This window comes from Marmota flaviventris, chromosome 11 (assembly GCF_047511675.1).
Source record: "Marmota flaviventris isolate mMarFla1 chromosome 11, mMarFla1.hap1, whole genome shotgun sequence".
Classification (NCBI taxonomy): domain Eukaryota; kingdom Metazoa; phylum Chordata; class Mammalia; order Rodentia; family Sciuridae; genus Marmota; species Marmota flaviventris.
In genome coordinates, this window is record NC_092508.1 from 51191461 (window position 1) to 51210818 (window position 19358).

The 19358-nt window shown below is 35.9% G+C and overlaps 1 protein-coding gene across 1 annotated transcript in view; it reads left to right on the forward strand.

Annotated features, from left to right (window-relative positions):
• Positions 1–5535, forward strand: part of Pde1a (phosphodiesterase 1A) — a 256677-nt gene extending 251142 nt beyond the window's left edge. Inside the window, exons 14-15 of the mRNA XM_071619008.1 lie at positions 1936–2052; positions 3959–5535. Coding sequence (XP_071475109.1) covers positions 1936–2009 — 74 coding nt within the window. The 3' untranslated portion in view covers positions 2010–2052; positions 3959–5535. The remainder of the gene's footprint in view (positions 1–1935; positions 2053–3958) is intronic.
• The last annotated feature ends 13823 nt before the right edge of the window (positions 5536–19358 follow it).

Consider the following 19358-nt stretch of genomic DNA (forward strand, 5'->3'; position numbering starts at 1 on the left):
CAAATCAACCACTTAAAAAATACAGCAATTAAAAAAATAATAAAAAGACAACATTGGTAATAGAATCTGGTTCTTATCTAAGAGAACTGAAGAGTTCGATAGGCGACAGATGAGCACATGGAGAAGAGGCTGTGTAGGTTTCAGCCTTTCCTTAAGCAGTTCATGCGAATACATGCCTCCAGACAGTCTCATGTGAGCCAAATGTACCCCATGGTGTTTGTAAGTGTGATGCAGCTTCAGTAGACAGAAACTGGAAGTGTACAGGCAAATTTCCAAGGGCGATGGACATTACAAAGAAACCAGGAATTTCTGTGCTCTCAGGAAGCTGGGAAAAATTTCTAGCCATGGACCTTGGCAAGATTTCTGAAGAAGAAATCATGAATGTTGTCAAAGGAAAAAAGTCAGCTCCATGTACCTGCCAGTTCACACCTGCCAGATCTAAGGAGTGATGCTGATCAAATGGAACTTGACTCTTCCTTTTGACACAGGAGTCCAAGGTCATCAGCTGGAAGAGAAGATACAAGATGTGAAAGAATCAAACTCTACCTGCTCCCAGCATGCACAGTTTCTAGGTTCTGCAATAAACCCCAGTTGGGAAAGAAGTATTGTCTTATTTGACTATTACAATGTATGTATTTGACCAAACCTTCTAATGTCCAAGTTGAGACTTTGAAAACATAATGTGATCACAGGATGGTTTTTATTATCTAAGAACAATCATAAAAGTTATGAGACCACCTGACATTTTGATCCTGAAACAGAAGAAAATTTCCTCTACTGAGTATATTTGACATAAATCCACTAATAACCAGTGTCTTTTACCACACATTGATCACTTGCTATACATTGGAAGTACATAAGAATAAGAGACTGGCATAGTCAATATAATCTGAAGAAATAAATTAATGAAATTCATGCTTTTAGAATCAGTCAGCCTCTATATAAACCTTGAGGAAAAATAAATCATTAGTGTGGAAAACATCCCCAAACTTTTGGAAAAGTTATAGAGAATTTATCAGAAATAGAATTATAAAGCAAAATGTGCAGATAAAAGAGTACATACATTTGCTTTGTGATTTATTCCATCATATTACATACTCTCTTCTTGTCTAACCTCAAGCAAACCCTGAGGCAGATGAGTCAACTTCTTACAATAAATGTTGGAAGAATCATTTCAAAATTAATTCATGCAAAGTTAATTATTTAGACTACCTTCATTCAAATTTTAGAAAAAGAATTCTGTCATACATTAAAGATATTTTGAGTAATTGACTTAACATTTTAATTTCTTTTTTGTTTATTTTGTATTCTGCATAATCAGATTTTTCATATATACATTTTTTTTACATTTTCCTTTGTAACTCTGTTTCTGATTAATGCTCCACAAATTTTCCAGAATCTCTTGAAATATTTTCTATGCTAATGATTTTTTCCTCAAGTGTATACAGAAGCTGAATGAATCCAAGAATATAATTTCTATTAGTTTGTTTTTGAAGATTATTTTATATTAAATATGGCTTATCTCTTATTCTCATTTGTTTTAAATTCATAGCAACTAATCATTATGTGGTAAAAAGAATACTGGTAATTAGAGGGTATATTTAAAAGAATTCATTTTGATTAAAAATATTCAGGAAAAACATATATAGTTGATACACATGATTTAATAGGTATTTAAACATGTCTCCTCTGTTTCACTTCTGTATCCCCAGATTAGCTTCAAAAATTACATAATCACCAGAAGATGATTTGTTATGCTCTGTAGATCCACAGGCTGAAAAGAACACGTTTGATATCTTTGGAGGAATGTACTACCAAATCCATTGTAAAACTCGCTCTCAGCATTTTATAAATCTCTTCCATCTTCTGACCTTATTAAGTTTTTCCAAAGGCCAATTTTTGTTTTGTTTGTTTGTTTACTTAATTTTTTTTTAGGTGAACCTGATCTTCTTAAGAACTCAGAAGACTTAATAAAGGCTGAAGGAAAACATGCTGATGCACACCCATAGGTCTGAAGGACCTGAAAGGCTTCTGTCACTTTAAACATGAGAGGTAACTTCACTTTTTAGTAGTAAACCTAATTTCTAAAATGAATAGGTTGTAGAATACCTTTAGAGACAAAGGTGTCTTGTATAAATGCTCCTCTTAGATTCATTTTTAAAACTCCTCGTTTCAGTCTTCAGTGTGAAAACTCCCCATTTCCAGTCTATCTTAACTTTTAAATTTTAAACTTCATAAATAAAAGATATATATATATAGAGAGAGAAAGAGACTCAATTTTTAGATTTCTGAAAACAATAAGCTATAGTCTATAGGAATATTAATTTCTTTTCTAATTCATCTCAGAAATATAAATTTTTGTACTGATTTCTATTTTTATTTCAGATAGGAAATATGAATGTTGATACCTGCTGATAAACACAAAGCTAAGACATGTTGTGAAATAAATATCATGTTCACTAAACTCAGAGGACACATGCATTAGTGGTTTTCTTATAAAAAATTCATTTCCTAGGACCTGCCTTCAGTCTACCAAATTATTAACTTGGGGAGTGTGATGCCTTGGAAATCTGAATTTTTAATAAGTCCATCTGTTGATATTTCTGTCCACTAAAATGAGAATCCCTGTCTTGGGCCTTAGAAAAGAAAGGTTTATGCACAGTGGCCATGTCTGAATGTCTTGTAAACAACAGTAATGAACAAAACCCGGGTTCTGCCATGAAGCTTGCTATTGGGTGGTGAGGGCAAGAGAAAAATCCAAGGGCACCATACTAAGCCTCTGGGAGGTTATTATTAGCTCCTCATATATTTTGGACATAAAATAGTTAAAATGTGATTTGCTTTTCAGAGAATTCCTTCCTTATTCTTGAGTTACAAAGACATTAAGACTGTCACTGAGATGAACATCTTACATATATTATCTCAATTAGCCCTTTCAACAGTTCCACAGTTAGTGAATGTTATTTTATATATGCAGCTTGAAAAGAAATCAAGACACAAAGTGGCTCAGCAACTAAAACCAATCTCCATAATTAACAATTACAATATATTATCACATATTAGCTACAACATTCCTTTTTCATATCCTCCATCCAGATTATGCATTTATTACCTTTCAAGTCCATGGTCATTTCAGAAGAGTCCTTGGGTCCTGATATATATATGAGACAGAGTCTACTTCAGGGAAAACTAATGCAGAGGAGTACTACAGGTGTTTCAAACAACAGAGTTTTGTTGTGAAATGATTATCATTAGAAAACTGAGTGAAACAATATTAAACAAGATTCTTTCCCATAGGAAATATCCAAGTCAGTGTACATTAATTATGTAGCTTCAAAATAATAAAAAAAAAAAAGGACTTTAGGATCAGCATCCCTAAGCGTTATGATATGTATGGAATATTTGTGAACAATTTTCCAGAAATTGTATGTGAGGAATACAGGTTATCCACACATTTGTACAGATAGCCATTCATTGTATGAAAAAAAAATTAGAGAAGAGAATAAAACCAGAAAGAATTCCAAAATAATTATCTATCATATGCTGATAAATCCCATATTTTTGACCAAATAAATAAAGTACAATGTAAAATTACTACATGGTAATTGATCATGACTGAATCATGATCTCTACTTTTTATTTACTTTTCATCAATGAATAAAAATTGTGCACATTTATCACATACAAGGTGTTGTTTTAAAATAATTCAAATGAATTAACATATGTATAGCCTCATTTTCTTATTTTTTGTGGCATGAAGACTTAAAATCCATTAGCAATTTTCAAGAATATGGTACACTATTGTTATTCATGTTGTTGTAACCATGTTATATAATATATCTCTTGAATTTACTTATCAGGTCTAACTGAAATTTTGTATCCTCTGATTAACGTCTACCCAAATGCCTACCCCAGCCCCTTCTCTTCTGATCTTAATTTTCATTTGATTTTATTTCAGGATAATGAAATCAGCACTAAAACCATCCTAATCCTCAACTTTCCACAAAGCTATATTCTCTTCTTTCAACATGCAATTAAATCAGGCCATTTTAATTCCTATAAAAGGAAAAAGAACATAAATTCCAAAGCTAGTAACTAGCCAAGTAAATACCCTCAAGTTGCTATCGAAGTTTTTGGCCTGTGTTTCAGCCATTGTTTTTCCTCTGCATTTTGGCCTTCTTCCATCAAGCCAGAGAAATTTTAATTCAAGAATTGGACAGTTTTAAATGCTCATCACTTCTAGCCCAGACATAGTGACTGTGCAATATGCGAGCAGAAGACAAAGCATTAAAAAATGTTTGTTGCACTGTCTTATGCAGAATGCTATAACTAGAGATGCTTTCAAGATCTTAAGTTAAAGAAAAGAAAAAAATAAACAAAGCTATGGAAGAAAATTCTTTTACAAGAGTTGGGGAAACAGGCTCTTTAGATTGTTCTGCATATTTTAACTGCTTGGGAATCAAGTGAGAGTTGGAGTTTCCGGGGAAACTAGTGGAAGCCCTAAGGAAACAGTGGAACATCTAAGCTGAGTTTGGTGGCCTGATGAGGAACACCTCACTGTAAATCTTTAGCTGGGAAATAGCAGTGCAGCCTTCCCCTGAAACCAGCGGACCAGCCTGCATCCATTGCTTGTGGTTTCCAAGTACCAATGCATCATCTACATGGGTGTGGTCACATTGCAAGCCACATATTACCAACAGTCCCTGATAACAAGGAGCATCAGCCATTGTTTCCAACCAGACACTTAAAGGGAGAATGGAGTTTGCCTGCTGTGGTGTTAATCCCATAAGGATGTAAAAAAAATATTACAGGTCAAGGGATAAGAGATAAGAAGTGTGCGTGTTTGTGTGTGTGTGTATGTGTGTGTGTGTGTGTGTGTGTTTAAAAATGTCTATGGAAATGGAAGTCCACACTTTTCTGTACAGATAATTATTTGATGTGACTTTTTAATTATACTAAACAAAAACAAACTGCCACCCTTAGAAGTTCTGCTTCCTTGTCATGTTTTGCCTGAGCATGTGCAAAGCCTTTTGAGAATTACCTTTATTTGTTATTAGCTGACAAAAAAGGTCAAGCACAATTAGGTGATGTAACTTTTCACTGTACAAACATTTCAACGATTGTAAAGTCTAAGTGAATTTACTCTTGTGAAAGGTGGAGACTGGATGGAAAGAATCAAGAAGAGTCATCAATTAAATGGCACAAAGGAGGGTCCATCCATTCCATGAGTTGCCTCTTGCACCTGCTTTCTTCCTGGATTCCACAATGCTAAGCAATACTTTAGAAATTGGTACAATCAGAAGCTTTTACAACTAAGTAGTGAGATTTTATAACTCACAACTTATATCTCTTTTAATGTGTAAGCCATACTCTATATGCATATTTAGTATGCATCATTGTAATTTAAGATATTTTTGTGTCTAAACTGTATAAAATGCTTTTAAATGTTCTGTGAATAGGTCTTTTAGTTTCATCTGAATCTTGTGCAGAGACACAGCTAAATAATGGAATTGTATCATAGGCATTACAATGCAATTGATATTTTAAATGTAAGTCAGTAAAGATTGATCTATAATAATGTGTTGGGGAAAATTTATGGAAATGTACATCATGGTGACTTTTTGTCCATTAAAGATGGACTTTTTATTTCTATTTATGGAGAAATTGTAACTACTGCTTTTAATGTCTTTTTTAAAAACAAGCTACTTACTGTCTAGAAAATATTCTGCATTTAAAACAGAATCTGGTTGTTTGGGAAGTGTAATTACTAATTATCCCTATTTGAGCCAGTTGTCTTTCAGTGAAGCTATAGAGTATCTTGAGGGAAGCGTAAATTGAAACCCTGCTTCTCCAATGGCATAGGAAATATAGCCACTCTGTTCCTATTAATATTTTAAGATCTCTATATGTTGTTATTGTGAAAGAGAGGAATATAAAGGATTCATCAATGTCTCTGTATGGGCACTAGCTTCATTCCAGGTTATGTGGCCCGCCGACACTGTGACTGAGCTTGCAGAGGCAATGGGGCAAGACCCTCCACTTCAGAAGTGTCACAGTGCTCAATGGACTTTCTTTTCATAATTTTCTCTCTATCTCCCACATTCCCTACTCCTCTCCCCTACTTTGCCATTTTATCTTCTGTGTTCCTTCCTTTCTTCTCTCTCTCTCTTTCTCTGTAAAACAGCTAATTTGGCACACTAATCAGCAGGAAGTCAGATTGGAGGACACCTGCGCCCATCCTTCTGCAGGCACCAGTGTTGAGTTCATGCTATAAGCGACAGACTAATGGATTAGGCTGCTGCACCTTGAATGTCCTGCTTTGCATTCTTATTCTCAGCTTCCCAACATATATATCTTGTAAGCCCATATGCCTTTTTATTTAACTAGGACTTTTTAATTTAATTTTCAACATGACAACCTAAAATTCTTGTGTTTTTAGTATGCTGTAATTAATTCCCTGCATTCCCTATTATGTATGATTGCCAAATAAATCATGTTTGATGGAAAATGTCATGACACATTTGGTGCTTGGTGTATTTCAACTTGGTGGGGCATTGAAAAGCTGGAGAATCTGGGAAATCAGAGATAGACAAATAAAACATTGATGTATGAGTTTTTTTTTTTTTCAGACAGTGATTGCATCCTATTAAATAAATATTTATTAAATGTTTAGTATTATACCATTTTTTTGCAAACTCCTATCTAGAAACATGGTTCATATATAAATATGGAAACTTGAATTTTTCCTTAAGAAATTTCAAATTTTACAGAAGAGACGCTCTATTCAAAAATTGGTATTAGTTTTGTCAGGAAGTGAATTTGCTCTCTAATTAAATATTTATTAAATACATTTTGGGAAGGGGGCATACTCGGGACTGAACCAAGAGGTACTTAACCACTGAGCTTCATCTCCAGCCCTTTTTATTTTGAGATAGAGTCTCACTAATTTGCTTAGGGCCTCCCTAAGTTGCTGAGGCTGGCCTCGAACTTTTGATTCTCCTGGCTCAGCCTCAGGGAACCATTGGGTTTATAGGCATGTGCCAGCACACCACGGGGCTTAAACACTTACTATTTGCAAACTCTTGTCTAGAAATATGGTGCATATACAAATATTAAAAGTTGAATTTTCCCCCTAAAATTTCAAGGCTTTTAGGGGAGATAGTCTATTCAGGCTGTAATTTATACATCATAACTAAAATGACACATATAAAAATAACCAGGTACAAATAAAATATGTTTTTGGATATTAGAAGAGGTAAACTGTTCCTATCATGAGGGCTTCCAAAAGGTTTAGACTAGGTGGTATACATGAATCAACAAATAATAAGCAACAAAAAAATCATGTAATCATTTTCTATTTTCCATGTAAATACTTCTGAAATATTTTCTCTAATCTTCATAGTGATCCAACAAAGTGATATTGATACTCACAAAGGAAACCAAGTCCCAGAGAAAGACTCTTGTCTAAGAATACATAGTGGCAGAATCTACCCTGGATTTGATTCTAGGCGTCTCATGCATCAGAATCTTTTTTTCTTTCTACTACACCTTTGTGGGACAGGGCAGAAACACAGAGGAAAGGAAAGCTCTGTGAAAAAGAGCACTTGGGAATTTATGGAGAAGCAAAGGGTGTTGAGTCAAGGTGCAGGCCCAGTGAGTTTCAATTAAATGAATACAGAGTAAATGGTGTGATGTGTGTCACCAGAGGCTGTCTCTCCATGATATTAGATGAAAGCATAAAAACTTACCTAGTCATCAGATACAGGACACTTAATTGACTTTTTTATTTTAAATGTGATTTTGTGATAAATTTCCAGATAATGACAAAAAGCCTTTAAATTCTATTTTGATGTGGAAATACATCTTAGATATAAAATACTTATTTCCTAAATTAAGCCTTCCAGTTTTTAATTGCTTTTCTAAATACTACATAGCTTGTTCATCATTTAATATAAACCTTAGACAAAGAAAATGTATGTTAGAGTAAACAATTGAACACCTACTAGTGTTTGGCATTAAATTATTATCATTTCTTTAAAGGAGATTCTAAATATTTAATATTAGAATCCTGGGGCAGAGTTATGGCTCAGTGGTAAAGCACTTGCCTTCCATGCATGGGGCACTGAGTTCAATCCTTAGCACCACATAAATAAATAAAATAAAAGTATTGTGTCCATCTAAAAATTAAAAAAAAATCCTGTGTATGGGTATATGTGTATATTTAAAATGCTATTTGGGCGTGGTACACTCGTCACCCCAATTGGAGTAGGGGCAGAACAGAGCCGCCGCCAGCTCCCAGAACAGGCCCAGTGACCTGCCGGCGTGGTAGCCACGACACCCCAATTGGAATAAGGAGAGAGCAGAGCCGCCGCCCGCACCTGTAGGAAAGATACGCAAGCAGTATGAAAAGACAAGGAAAGAAAGGACCACAAGCAATGCAGGTCAACGCAACTTTAGAAGAGGTAACAGCTGCAGCAGATGGAATGTCAGATAAAGAATTCAGGATATACATGCTTCAGATGATCTGGAGTATCAAGGAAGACATTAAACAGCAAAATCAGACAATGAAAGATCACTTCGACAACGAATTACGCAAACAAATCCAGGAAGCAAAGGATCAACTATACAGGGAGATAGAGGTTATAAAAAACAAACAAACAGAAATCCTAGAAATGCAGGAAGCAATAAACCAACTTAAAAACTCAATGGAGAATACTACCAGCAGAGTAGAACACTTAGAAGATAGAACATCAGACAATGAAGACAAAGTATTTCAACTGGAAAAGAACATAGACAGCTCAGCAAGACTGTTAAGAAACCATGAGCAGAACATCCAAGAAATATGGGATAACATTAAGAGACCAAACTTAAGAGTCATTGGGATACAGGAAGGTACAGAGCTCCAAACCAAAGGAATGAGAAGTCTATTCAATGAAATAATACAAGAAAACTTCCCCGACTTGAAGAATGAGACAGAATCCCAAATCCTAGAAGCCTACAGGACGCCGAATGTGCAAAATCATAAGAGATCCACACCTAGACACATTATAATGAAGATGCCCAACATACAGAATAAGGAGAGAATTTTAAAAGCTACAAGAGAAAGGAAGCAGATTACATTTAGGGGTAAGCCAATCAGGATAACAGCTGATCTTTCAACACAGACTCTGAAAGCTAGAAGATCCTGGAATAACATATTTCAAACACTGAAAGAAAATGGGTTCCAACCAAGAATTGTGTATCCAGCGAAATTAAGCTTCAGGATGGAGGATGAAATTAAAACCTTCCACAATAAACAAAAGTTTAAAGAATTCGCAGCTAGAAAACCATCTCTTCAAAACATCCTCGCCAAAGCATTACAGGAAGAGGAAATGGAAAATAACAATGAAAACCAACAGTGGGAGGTAGGACAGTAAAGGGGGGAGGAAATAATCAAAGAGGAAAACAAACCATGTTTAGTAACAGAAATAAACAAATATGGCTGGAAGAACAACCCATATCTCAATAATAACCCTAAATGTTAATGGCTTAAACTCACCAATTAAGAGACACAGGCTAGTAGAATGGATCACAAAACAAGACCCAACAATATGCTGCCTACAGGAGACGCATTTGATAGGAAAAGACATACATAGGCTGAAGGTGAAAGGTTGGGAAAAATCATATCACTCATATGGACTTCGGAAACAAGCAGGAGTGTCCATACTCATATCAAATAAAATAGATTTCAAGCCAAAGTTAATCAAAAGAGATAAAGAGGGACACTACATACTGCTTAAGGGAACCATACACCAACAAGACATAACAATCATAAATATTTATGCCCCAAACAATGGTGCAGCTATGTTCGTCAAACAAACTCTTCTCAAGTTCAAGAGTCTAATAGACCACCATACCATAATCATGGGAGACTTCAACACACCTCTCTCGCCACTGGACAGATCTTCCAAACAAAAGTTGAATAAGGAAACTATAGAACTCAATAACACTATTAATAACCTAGACCTAATTGACATATATAGAGTATACCACCCAACATCAAGCAGTTACAATTTTTTCTCAGCAGCACATGGATCCTTCTCAAAAATAGATCATATATTATGTCACAGGGAAACTCTTAGACAATATAAAGGAGTAGAGATAATACCATGCATCTTATCTGATCATAATGGAATGAAACTGAAAATCAACAATAAAAGAAGGAAGGAAAAAGCATACATCACTTGGAGAATGAACAATAGGTTACTGAATGATCAATGGGTTATAGAAGACATCAAGGAGGAAATTAAAAAATTCTTAGAGATTAATGAAAACACAGACACAACATATTGGAATCTATGGGACACATTGAAAGCAGTTCTAAGAGGAAAATTCATTGCTTGGAGTTCATTCCTTAAAAAAAGAAAAAACCAACAAATAAATGATCTCATACTTCATCTCAAAATCCTAGAAAAAGAAGAGCAAAACAACAGCAAAAGAAGTAGAAGGCAAGAAATAATTAAAATCAGAGCTGAAATTAATGAAATTGAAACAAAAGAAACAATTGAAAAAATTGACAAAACTAAAAGTTGGTTCTTTGAAAAAATAAACAAAATCGACAGACCCTTAGCGATGCTAGCGAAGAGAAGAAGAGAGAGAACTCAAATTACTAGCATACGGGATGAAAAAGGCAATATCACAACAGACACTTCAGAAATACAGAAGATAATCAAAAACTATTTTGAATCCTTATACTCCAACAAATTAGAAGATAGTGAAGGCATAGATAAATTTCTTAATTCATATGATCTGCCCAGATTGAGTCAGGAGGATATAGAAAACCTAAACAGACCAATATCAATTGAGGAAATAGAAGAAACCATAAAAAGACTACCAACTAAGAAAAGCCCAGGTCCGGATGGGTATACAGCAGAATTTTACAAAACCTTTAAAGAAGAACTAATACCAATACTTTTCAAGCTACTTCAGGAAATAGAAAAGGAGGGAGAACTTCCAAATTCATTCTATGAGGCCAACATCACCCTGATACCTAAACCAGACAAAGACACTTCAAAGAAAGAAAACTACAGACCAATATCTCTAATGAACCTAGATGCAAAAATCCTCAATAAAATTCTGGCGAATCGGATACAAAAACATATCAAAAAAATTGTACACCATGATCAAGTAGGATTCATCCCTGGGATGCAAGGCTGGTTCAATATACGGAAATCAATAAATGTTATTCACCACATCAATAGACTTAAAAATAAGAACCATATGATCATCTCGATAGATGCGGAAAAAGCATTCGACAAAGTACAGCATCCCTTTATGTTCAAAACTCTAGAAAAACTAGGGATAACAGGAACATACCTCAATATTGTAAAAGCAATCTATGCTAAGCCTCAGGCTAGCATCATTCTGAATGGAGAAAAATTGAAGGCATTCCCTCTAAAATCTGGAACAAGACAGGGATGCCCTCTCTCTCCACTTCTGTTCAACATAGTTCTCGAAACATTGGCCAGAGCAATTAGACAGACGAAAGAAATTAAAGGCATCAAAATAGGAAAAGAAGAACTTAAATTATCACTATTTGCAGATGATATGATTCTATACCTAGCAGACCCAAAAGGCTCTACAAAGAAACTATTAGAGCTAATAAATGAATTCAGCAAAGTGGCAGGATATAAAATCAACATGCATAAATCAAAGGCATTCCTGTATATCAGCGACAAATCCTCTGAAATGGAAATGAGGACAACCACTCCATTCAAAATATCTTCAAAAAAAATAAAATACTTGGGAATCAACCTAACAAAAGAGGTGAAAGACTTATACAATGAAAACTACAGAACCCTAAAGAGAGAAATAGAAGAAGATCTTAGAAGATGGAAATATATACCCTGTTCATGGATAGGCAGAACTAACATCATCAAAATGGAGATATTACCAAAAGTTCTCTATAGGTTTAATGCAATGCCAATCAAAATCCCAATGGCATTTCTTGTAGAAATAGAGAAAGCAATCATGAAATTCATATGGAAAAATAAAAGACCCAGAATAGCAAAAACAATGCTAAGCAGGAAGTGTGAATCAGGCGGTATAGCGATACCAGACTTCAAACTATACTACAGAGCAATAGTAACAAAAACAGCATGGTACTGGTACCAAAACAGGCGGGTGGACCAATGGTACAGAATAGAGGACACAGAAACCAATCCACAAAACTACAACTTTCTTATATTTGATAAAGGGGCTAAAAGCATGCAATGGAGGAAGGATAGCATCTTCAACAAATGGTGCTGGGAAAACTGGAAATCCATATGCAACAAAATGAAACTGAATCCCTTTCTCTCCCATGCACAAAAGTTAATTCAAAATGGATCAAGGAGCTTGATATCAAATCAGAGACGTGCCGTCTGATAGAAGAAAAAGTTGGCTACGATCTACAGTCGGTGGGGTCGGGCTCCAAATTCCTCAATAGGACACCCATAGCACAAAAGTTAATAACTAGAATCAACAAATGGGACTTAATCAAACTAAAAAGTTTATTCTCAGCAAAAGAAACAATAAGAGAGGTAAATAGGGAGCCTACACCCTGGGAACAAATCTTTACTCCTCACACTTCAGATAGAGCCCTAATATCCAGAGTATACAAAGAACTCAAAAAATTAGACAATAAGAGAACAAACAACCCAATCAACAAATGGGCCAAGGACCTGAACAGACACTTCTCAGAGGAGGACATACAGTCAATCAACAAGTACATGAAAAAATGCTCAACATCTCTAGCTGTCAGAGAAATGCAAATCAAAACCACCCTAAGATACCATCTCACTGCAGTAAGATTGGCAGCCATTAAGAAGTCAAACAACAACAAGTGCTGGCGAGGATGTGGGGAAAAGGGTACACTTGTACATTGCTGGTGGGACTGCAGATTGGTGCAGCCAATTTGGAAAGCAGTATGGAGATTTCTTGGAAAGCTGGGAATGGAGCCACCATTGACCCAGCTATTCCCCTTCTTGGTCTATTCCCTAAAGACCTAAAAAGAGCATGCTACAGGGACACTGCTACATCGATGTTCATAGCAGCACAGTTCACAATAGCAAGACTGTGGAACCAACCTAGATGCCCTTCAATAGACGAATGGATAAAAAAAATGTGGCATTTATACACAATGGAGTATTACTCTGCATTAAAAAATGACAAAATCATAGAATTTACAGGGAAATGGATGGCATTAGAGCAGATTATGCTAAGTGAAGCTAGCCAATCCCTAAAAAACAAATGCCAAATGTCTTCTTTGATATAAGGAGAGTAACTAAGAACAGAGTAGGGACGAAGAGCAGGAGAAGAAGATTAACATTTAACAGGGATGAGAGGTGGGAGGGAAAGGGAGAGAGAAGGGAAATTGCATGGTAATGGAAGGAGACCCTCAGGGTTATATAGTGGAGGAGGTAGAGAGAGAGGAGGGGAGGGGAGGGGAGAGGTGGGGAGGGGGGATGGTGGAGGATGGGAAAGGCAGTGGAGCACAACAGACACTAGTATGGCAATTTGTAAATCAATGGATGTGTAACTGATGTGATTCTGCAATCTGTGTATGGGGTGAAGGTGGGAGTTCATAACCCACTTGAATCAAAGTGTGGAATATGATATGTCAAGAAATTTGTAATGTTTTGAACAACCCACAATAAAAAATTAAAAATTAAAAAAAAAAGAAAATAAAATGCTATTTGGGGGCTTTTTATCCCTTATTAACTTTAGAAATTTCTGGTGTTTGCTTAATATAGTGAAGGTTGGAGAACTTCCTTTTCATCTCAAACAGATACATGTTTATTTCAGATGAAGATTATAATTGTTTAGTTTTTCTAGTTCATTATAATGGCACTATGGCATGACATTGTTTTCTTAGATTTTTCTCTTTTACTCTCTTTAACTATTTCTTTAGGCATTACCATTCCCCTCTATGAATGAGGACAATCAGCAAAGAAAGCGGAACAATCTGTGTAAGTTCATACAGGCAGTAAGTGGAAGAATTCAGGTTTGAAGTCTAACCATTAGGCAACACTGCCCCTGTCCCCGGAAAAGATCTGTCATGTCTTCTCTGCACACTTTGTCCATCACCTCCCTTTTCTACTCTTTATTCCATTTTGCAGGCACTTCTAAAAACTTCCACTCTGAGAAGACAGAATTTCTAGTGACCGACAGTGGTGTGGCGTGCACTTTGGTGATCAATTAAATCATGTGTTACTGTACATGAGGTACCTCTGATTTTCATAGGAGGAATATTTAGTATGTCACCATAAATGTGCCTTTTCAATAATTGTTGGTGCTCCAAAGACCCTTGATACTCAAACAACAGTCCACATCTGGAAACTCTTCAGAAATAAAGAACCTCAGGCCTCATCCATACCTACAAACCAGAATTTGCATTTTAAGTCAATAACTGGATGATTTTTATATACAATGCTGTTCTAAATGGTCATTAGATATTACACAGTAATTCTAACCCCATAATAAAGGTTGGGGGTGTATGTAGTTCAATGTTAGATTGCTTGCCTTGCATGAGTAAGGTCTTGGGGTGGGGGTCAATTGCCAGCACTCAAAAAAAAAAAAAAAAAAAAAACCTAAAAAAATAAATCCAACTGAGCATTTAAATACAAGATTGCTTTTCTTCTAACCAGAGGTGCTTACTAAGTGCTTTTGTCACCTCTGCAACCCCTTGAATCCATGAATACGCACCATGGAACCAGGCCACCTGCCCGGGCTCTTGTATCTTTCAATGCAGTGCGTATATCTGTATTAATGAAATGTGATTTCTTATATGAATAATTAGAGGAAGACCCATGAAGCCTCGCAGAAAAAAAGATTGTGTCACCATTTGGCTTTCAAAGCAAAAAATCCTGGGGTGGGGGGACTTGTAAAATGCCTCAAGACAATATGTCCTGTTTTATTGGTCGTCAAGCATTATGATTGAATCGTGTAGTGTGCAAGACCAACATTGCCATTCACAGGCAACAAGTACATTGTATGAGTATAAGCCTCAAAACACAGTTTGATGTATTTCATTCTTATCCACAAGTTTTTTTTTTTGTTTGTATTGTTTTCTTTTTTGTAAACCTTAAACTATTGAAGACTTTAAGAATGTTTATAGCAGCACAATTTACAATAGCTAAACTGTGGAACCAACCTAGCTGCCCTTCAGTAGATGAATGGATAAAAAAAAATGTGGCATATATACACAATGGAATATTACTCAGCAATAAAAGAGAATAAAATCATGGCATTTGCAGGTAAATGGATGGCATTGGAAAAGATAATGTTAAATGAAGCTAGCCAATCCCCAAAAAACAAATGCTGAATGTTTTCTCTAAAATAAGGAGGCTGATTCATAGTGGGGTAGGGAGTGAGAGCATGGGAGGAATAGAGGAACTCTAGATAGGACAAAGGGGGTGGGAGGAGAAGGGAGAGGGCAGGGGGTTGGAAATGATGGTGGAATGTGATGGACGTCATTATCCAAAGTACATGTATGAAGATACGAGTTGGTATAAATATACTTTACATACAACCAGAGATATGAAAAAAAATGTGCTCTATATGTGTAATATGAATTGTAATGCATTCTGCTGTCATATATTAAGAAAAATTAATTTATAAAAAGCTTGGAGAAAAAATAAAGAAAAATAGGCTTGAAATGTACAGGGCAGACTAGGGAAGGTCATTAAGCAATAGAACTCATTGCCTTGCCTTGAGTGTTCAATTTGGAAATAGGAAGTGGAAGCGTTAGGAAACTCAAAATACAAAAACAGAAAAGAAAAGGAAACAAGGAGCTGAGATTGATGGAAGGAAAGGGAGCTGGGTGGATTTTCAGGTGCTAGAGCATAGAGTTGGCTAGGAGGCCTTATTCCATATTGTACTGCAGGGAGAGGCATGGAATGAGGCACAGATTAGTGTTAGCTGGTAAGTACTTAGTGAGGCCTAAAGGGGTAAAAGGATGTATAAAGGAACCCTGTGTAAGACAACTCTGATTCTTTGGTTTACCAAAGAAACAATGGCTTTTGCATGACTGAGCAATTCTTCTGCATAGGGACCACCTTCTTTGTCCCTATATTTGCTACAATTTTTAGTCTTTGAGTGTTGTGCTTATGTCCCATTATAAGCCAACCCAGACTGCAAATGCCTCTCACATAGGTGTGCTTTCTTCCAATTAGGATTTCCATGTTGAAAAGGATAAAGCAGGCATGGGATTTGGAAAACCCTCGATTGATCTGAAAGACTTTTCAATTACTCTAGCTGAATGCGGATCTCACAGTGTTTAGTTTTCCTGTAGGTAAAGTCAGGCACAGGAAAGACTTACAAATGTGGCAGCATTGCCTCTTTAGGTGCTTCTTGCTTGCAAAACACAGAGTTCAACATGTATCAGTCTATTTAGAAGTCAGGCGCTTGAATGGAACCAAGTCTGAGAGGAGGCACAAAGCCAAGAGGTCATGGTATTGATCCATGGTATTAATTTTGAATTTTAAAAGAATGAAGAGATGCCAAAGATACATTTGATGAAACTTCTGATGGGTGAACAGAAACAGACACTAATTAATACTGTATCTTGAAGTAAACACAGCTAAGAATATATATATATATATATATATATATATATATATATATATATATATATCAGAAAGAAAATTTTAATTCCATGAAGATTCATAGGTTGTAAAAGTTTGTACAAAGAACCAGAATCTGTGGTTTTCAAGTCAAGCTTTATTCCTGGGGATATTGTTCTATAAATATTTTTATTTTTATTTATTTTTTTATTGGTTGTTCAAAACATTACAAAGTTCATGACATATCATCTTTCATACATTTGATTCAAGTGAATTATGAACTCCCATTTTTACCTCAAATACAAATTGCAGAATCACATCAGTTACACATTCACATTTTTACATAATGCCATATTAGTGACTGTTGTATTCTGCTGCCTTTCCTATTCCCTACTATCCCCCCTCCCCTCCCCTCCCATCTTCCCTCTCTACCTCATCTATAAATATTTTTAGAGACTACATAAAGAAACTTCTTCACTTAAGGGAAAAAATTAAATATTTTTATTGTTGTTTTTGAAATCTTTGATTTTGGATCTTAAAGGAAAGTTCATACTTTTTTCTTCAACATTATCTGACAAACCATCTTATTCCTAAATTATGACCAATGTAAAAATAAGATGTTCATTTTATTATGTACTCATTCTGAAAGACAGTAAATTGCATTAGATTTCATTTTTAAAAATCAATTTTCTTAAGAATAAAACTGTGCGTGCTTATGAGCAAGTGAAAAATATAGTTATCTATTTTGAATAAGAATCTTCCTGTGCCTTAAACATGAATTAATTTTCCCTAGTATGTTGACATATGCCCATGTGCTTGTGTGTGTGTGTGTGTGTATGTGTGTGGCTACATAAAACTTGATGGAAATTAGAGATTTTAAATTTCTAAACTCCTTATTTTCTAAGTCCTATTCTACTAATTAAAGCCATAGTTTTCCTTCTGAAAGACAGAACCAAATGACAGCTATAGCACTTTCTTTTTTATGATCATTTTTATATTGGTCTCTGAATACAAACTAGTATGCATGTAATCCCTTGTTTTTAAACCAATTCCAATTCTTTGTTACAGGGAGTATCAAAATAGCATCCTTCACTTAGCCTTCCAGGTAGGCTAAGCATTCCAAGAACACTGGGTTCATGTTGTGTTACTTTCTTTTCCCATAGTCGAACACAGTATATCCTAGCTCTTTTTGGTTGGATTTGGTATATTGAAAATCAACTGAACATTTCTAAAGGCTTTCAGGATTTACATTTTAGGATTATTGTGAGATTTAAATATGTTGGTGCAGATAAGGAACTTGGAGCCTGATGACATATGTTTTATACTCAGAAAGTATTCTCCATGATTTATTCATACTTATTAGCATTGGCTCCTGGCTACGAGATATCAATACATATGAGGATACAATAGCTAAAACCGAGTACATACATAAATCTGCTAAGTTTTCAGTTCCTTACTTACAGTAAAGCATAACAAACGGGAAAAACGGAAAGGTAAAAGCAGTGAGTTTAAAGCCTTCCATCCTGGAAGATACAGACTTGAGATTCTGGCTCCAGAATTTGTGCCATCAATACCATTCTGCTCTCTCAAAACTAAATCAGAGCTAGGTCACTGCTCAACGGCAGAGTATGTGTTCAGCACATGTGAGTGCCTGGGTATCATCCCCAGCACCAAAATGAAATAAAACCCTAAATAAAACCAAAACCTGTTCATCCTGACGGTTTTATGATTGTTGATCCTTTCTTGCCTGCCTTGCCCTGCTTGTGGGAGCTGTGGCTGAGGAGTGGTCACTGAACCCAAAGAAACATCACCAGTTCATTCAATCAAAACAAGAATCACTTTTGAAGCACTTAAGATCTACAGAATCCTAAAAAGCCACTTGTATTTTTCTCAGACAAATGAGGAGTGCATTAATTCATAATTAATTCTTAATGGCACACTAAAAGCAAACCTGAATTTTATGGGGAAAAAAACATTACGGTCTCTCCATCTGTCTCTTATCTCTACCCTTGGGAAGCTGGGTCTGCTGTTGCAGATATATTCACTGCTGTGCATCCTATCAACTTTTCTAAAGGAAAAAGCTCACATTTCCTGGGTGATTTCCTGTTCCCTCAATGATTATTAATGGGAACTGTCTGGAGCCACTCTGACAGGAGCTATGTACACACCTTTAAGTCCTGAGTAAAGAGGTACTGATCTGGTATTGCACCCATTGCAATGCAATAGGACCTTACCTCCGCTTGGATAAGAAAGATGCAGCTCCAGGGGTGGGTGTCACCTGATAGGGTTGAATTACACCCACTTGTTTGTTGTAATCATACCCTTCTGCCCTTTATTGTATAGAATGTTCCATGGATTAGCTCCCCCCATTAACAAAACCCAGATTGAAGGCCTGCTCCTCCCTCTTTCTTGCCTGCCTTGCCCTGCTTGTGGGAGCTGTGGCTGAGGAGTGGTCACTGAACCCAAAGAAAAGGTACTTTCTGTGTCTGTGTCTTTATTTAGCCCCATTCATTGGAGTGACCCTGATTGAGCTAGTCTCATGTCCCTGCAGGGAACCATATGGGATTTGGAACAAGAAGGACTTTAATTCTTGGTGGTTGGTAGCTGTTGAAATTTTCTAACCTCTAATCATGAATCCATTAAAAAGTAAAATAATAATGAAGAATGTTTAAAGGGTCTAGACAGTTCCTGACACCTTGTTGCCCCTAACAAACACAAATTAATATTATATTTTTTTGCTGGGTGGGGTAAGGGATTGAATCCAGGAGCACTTAA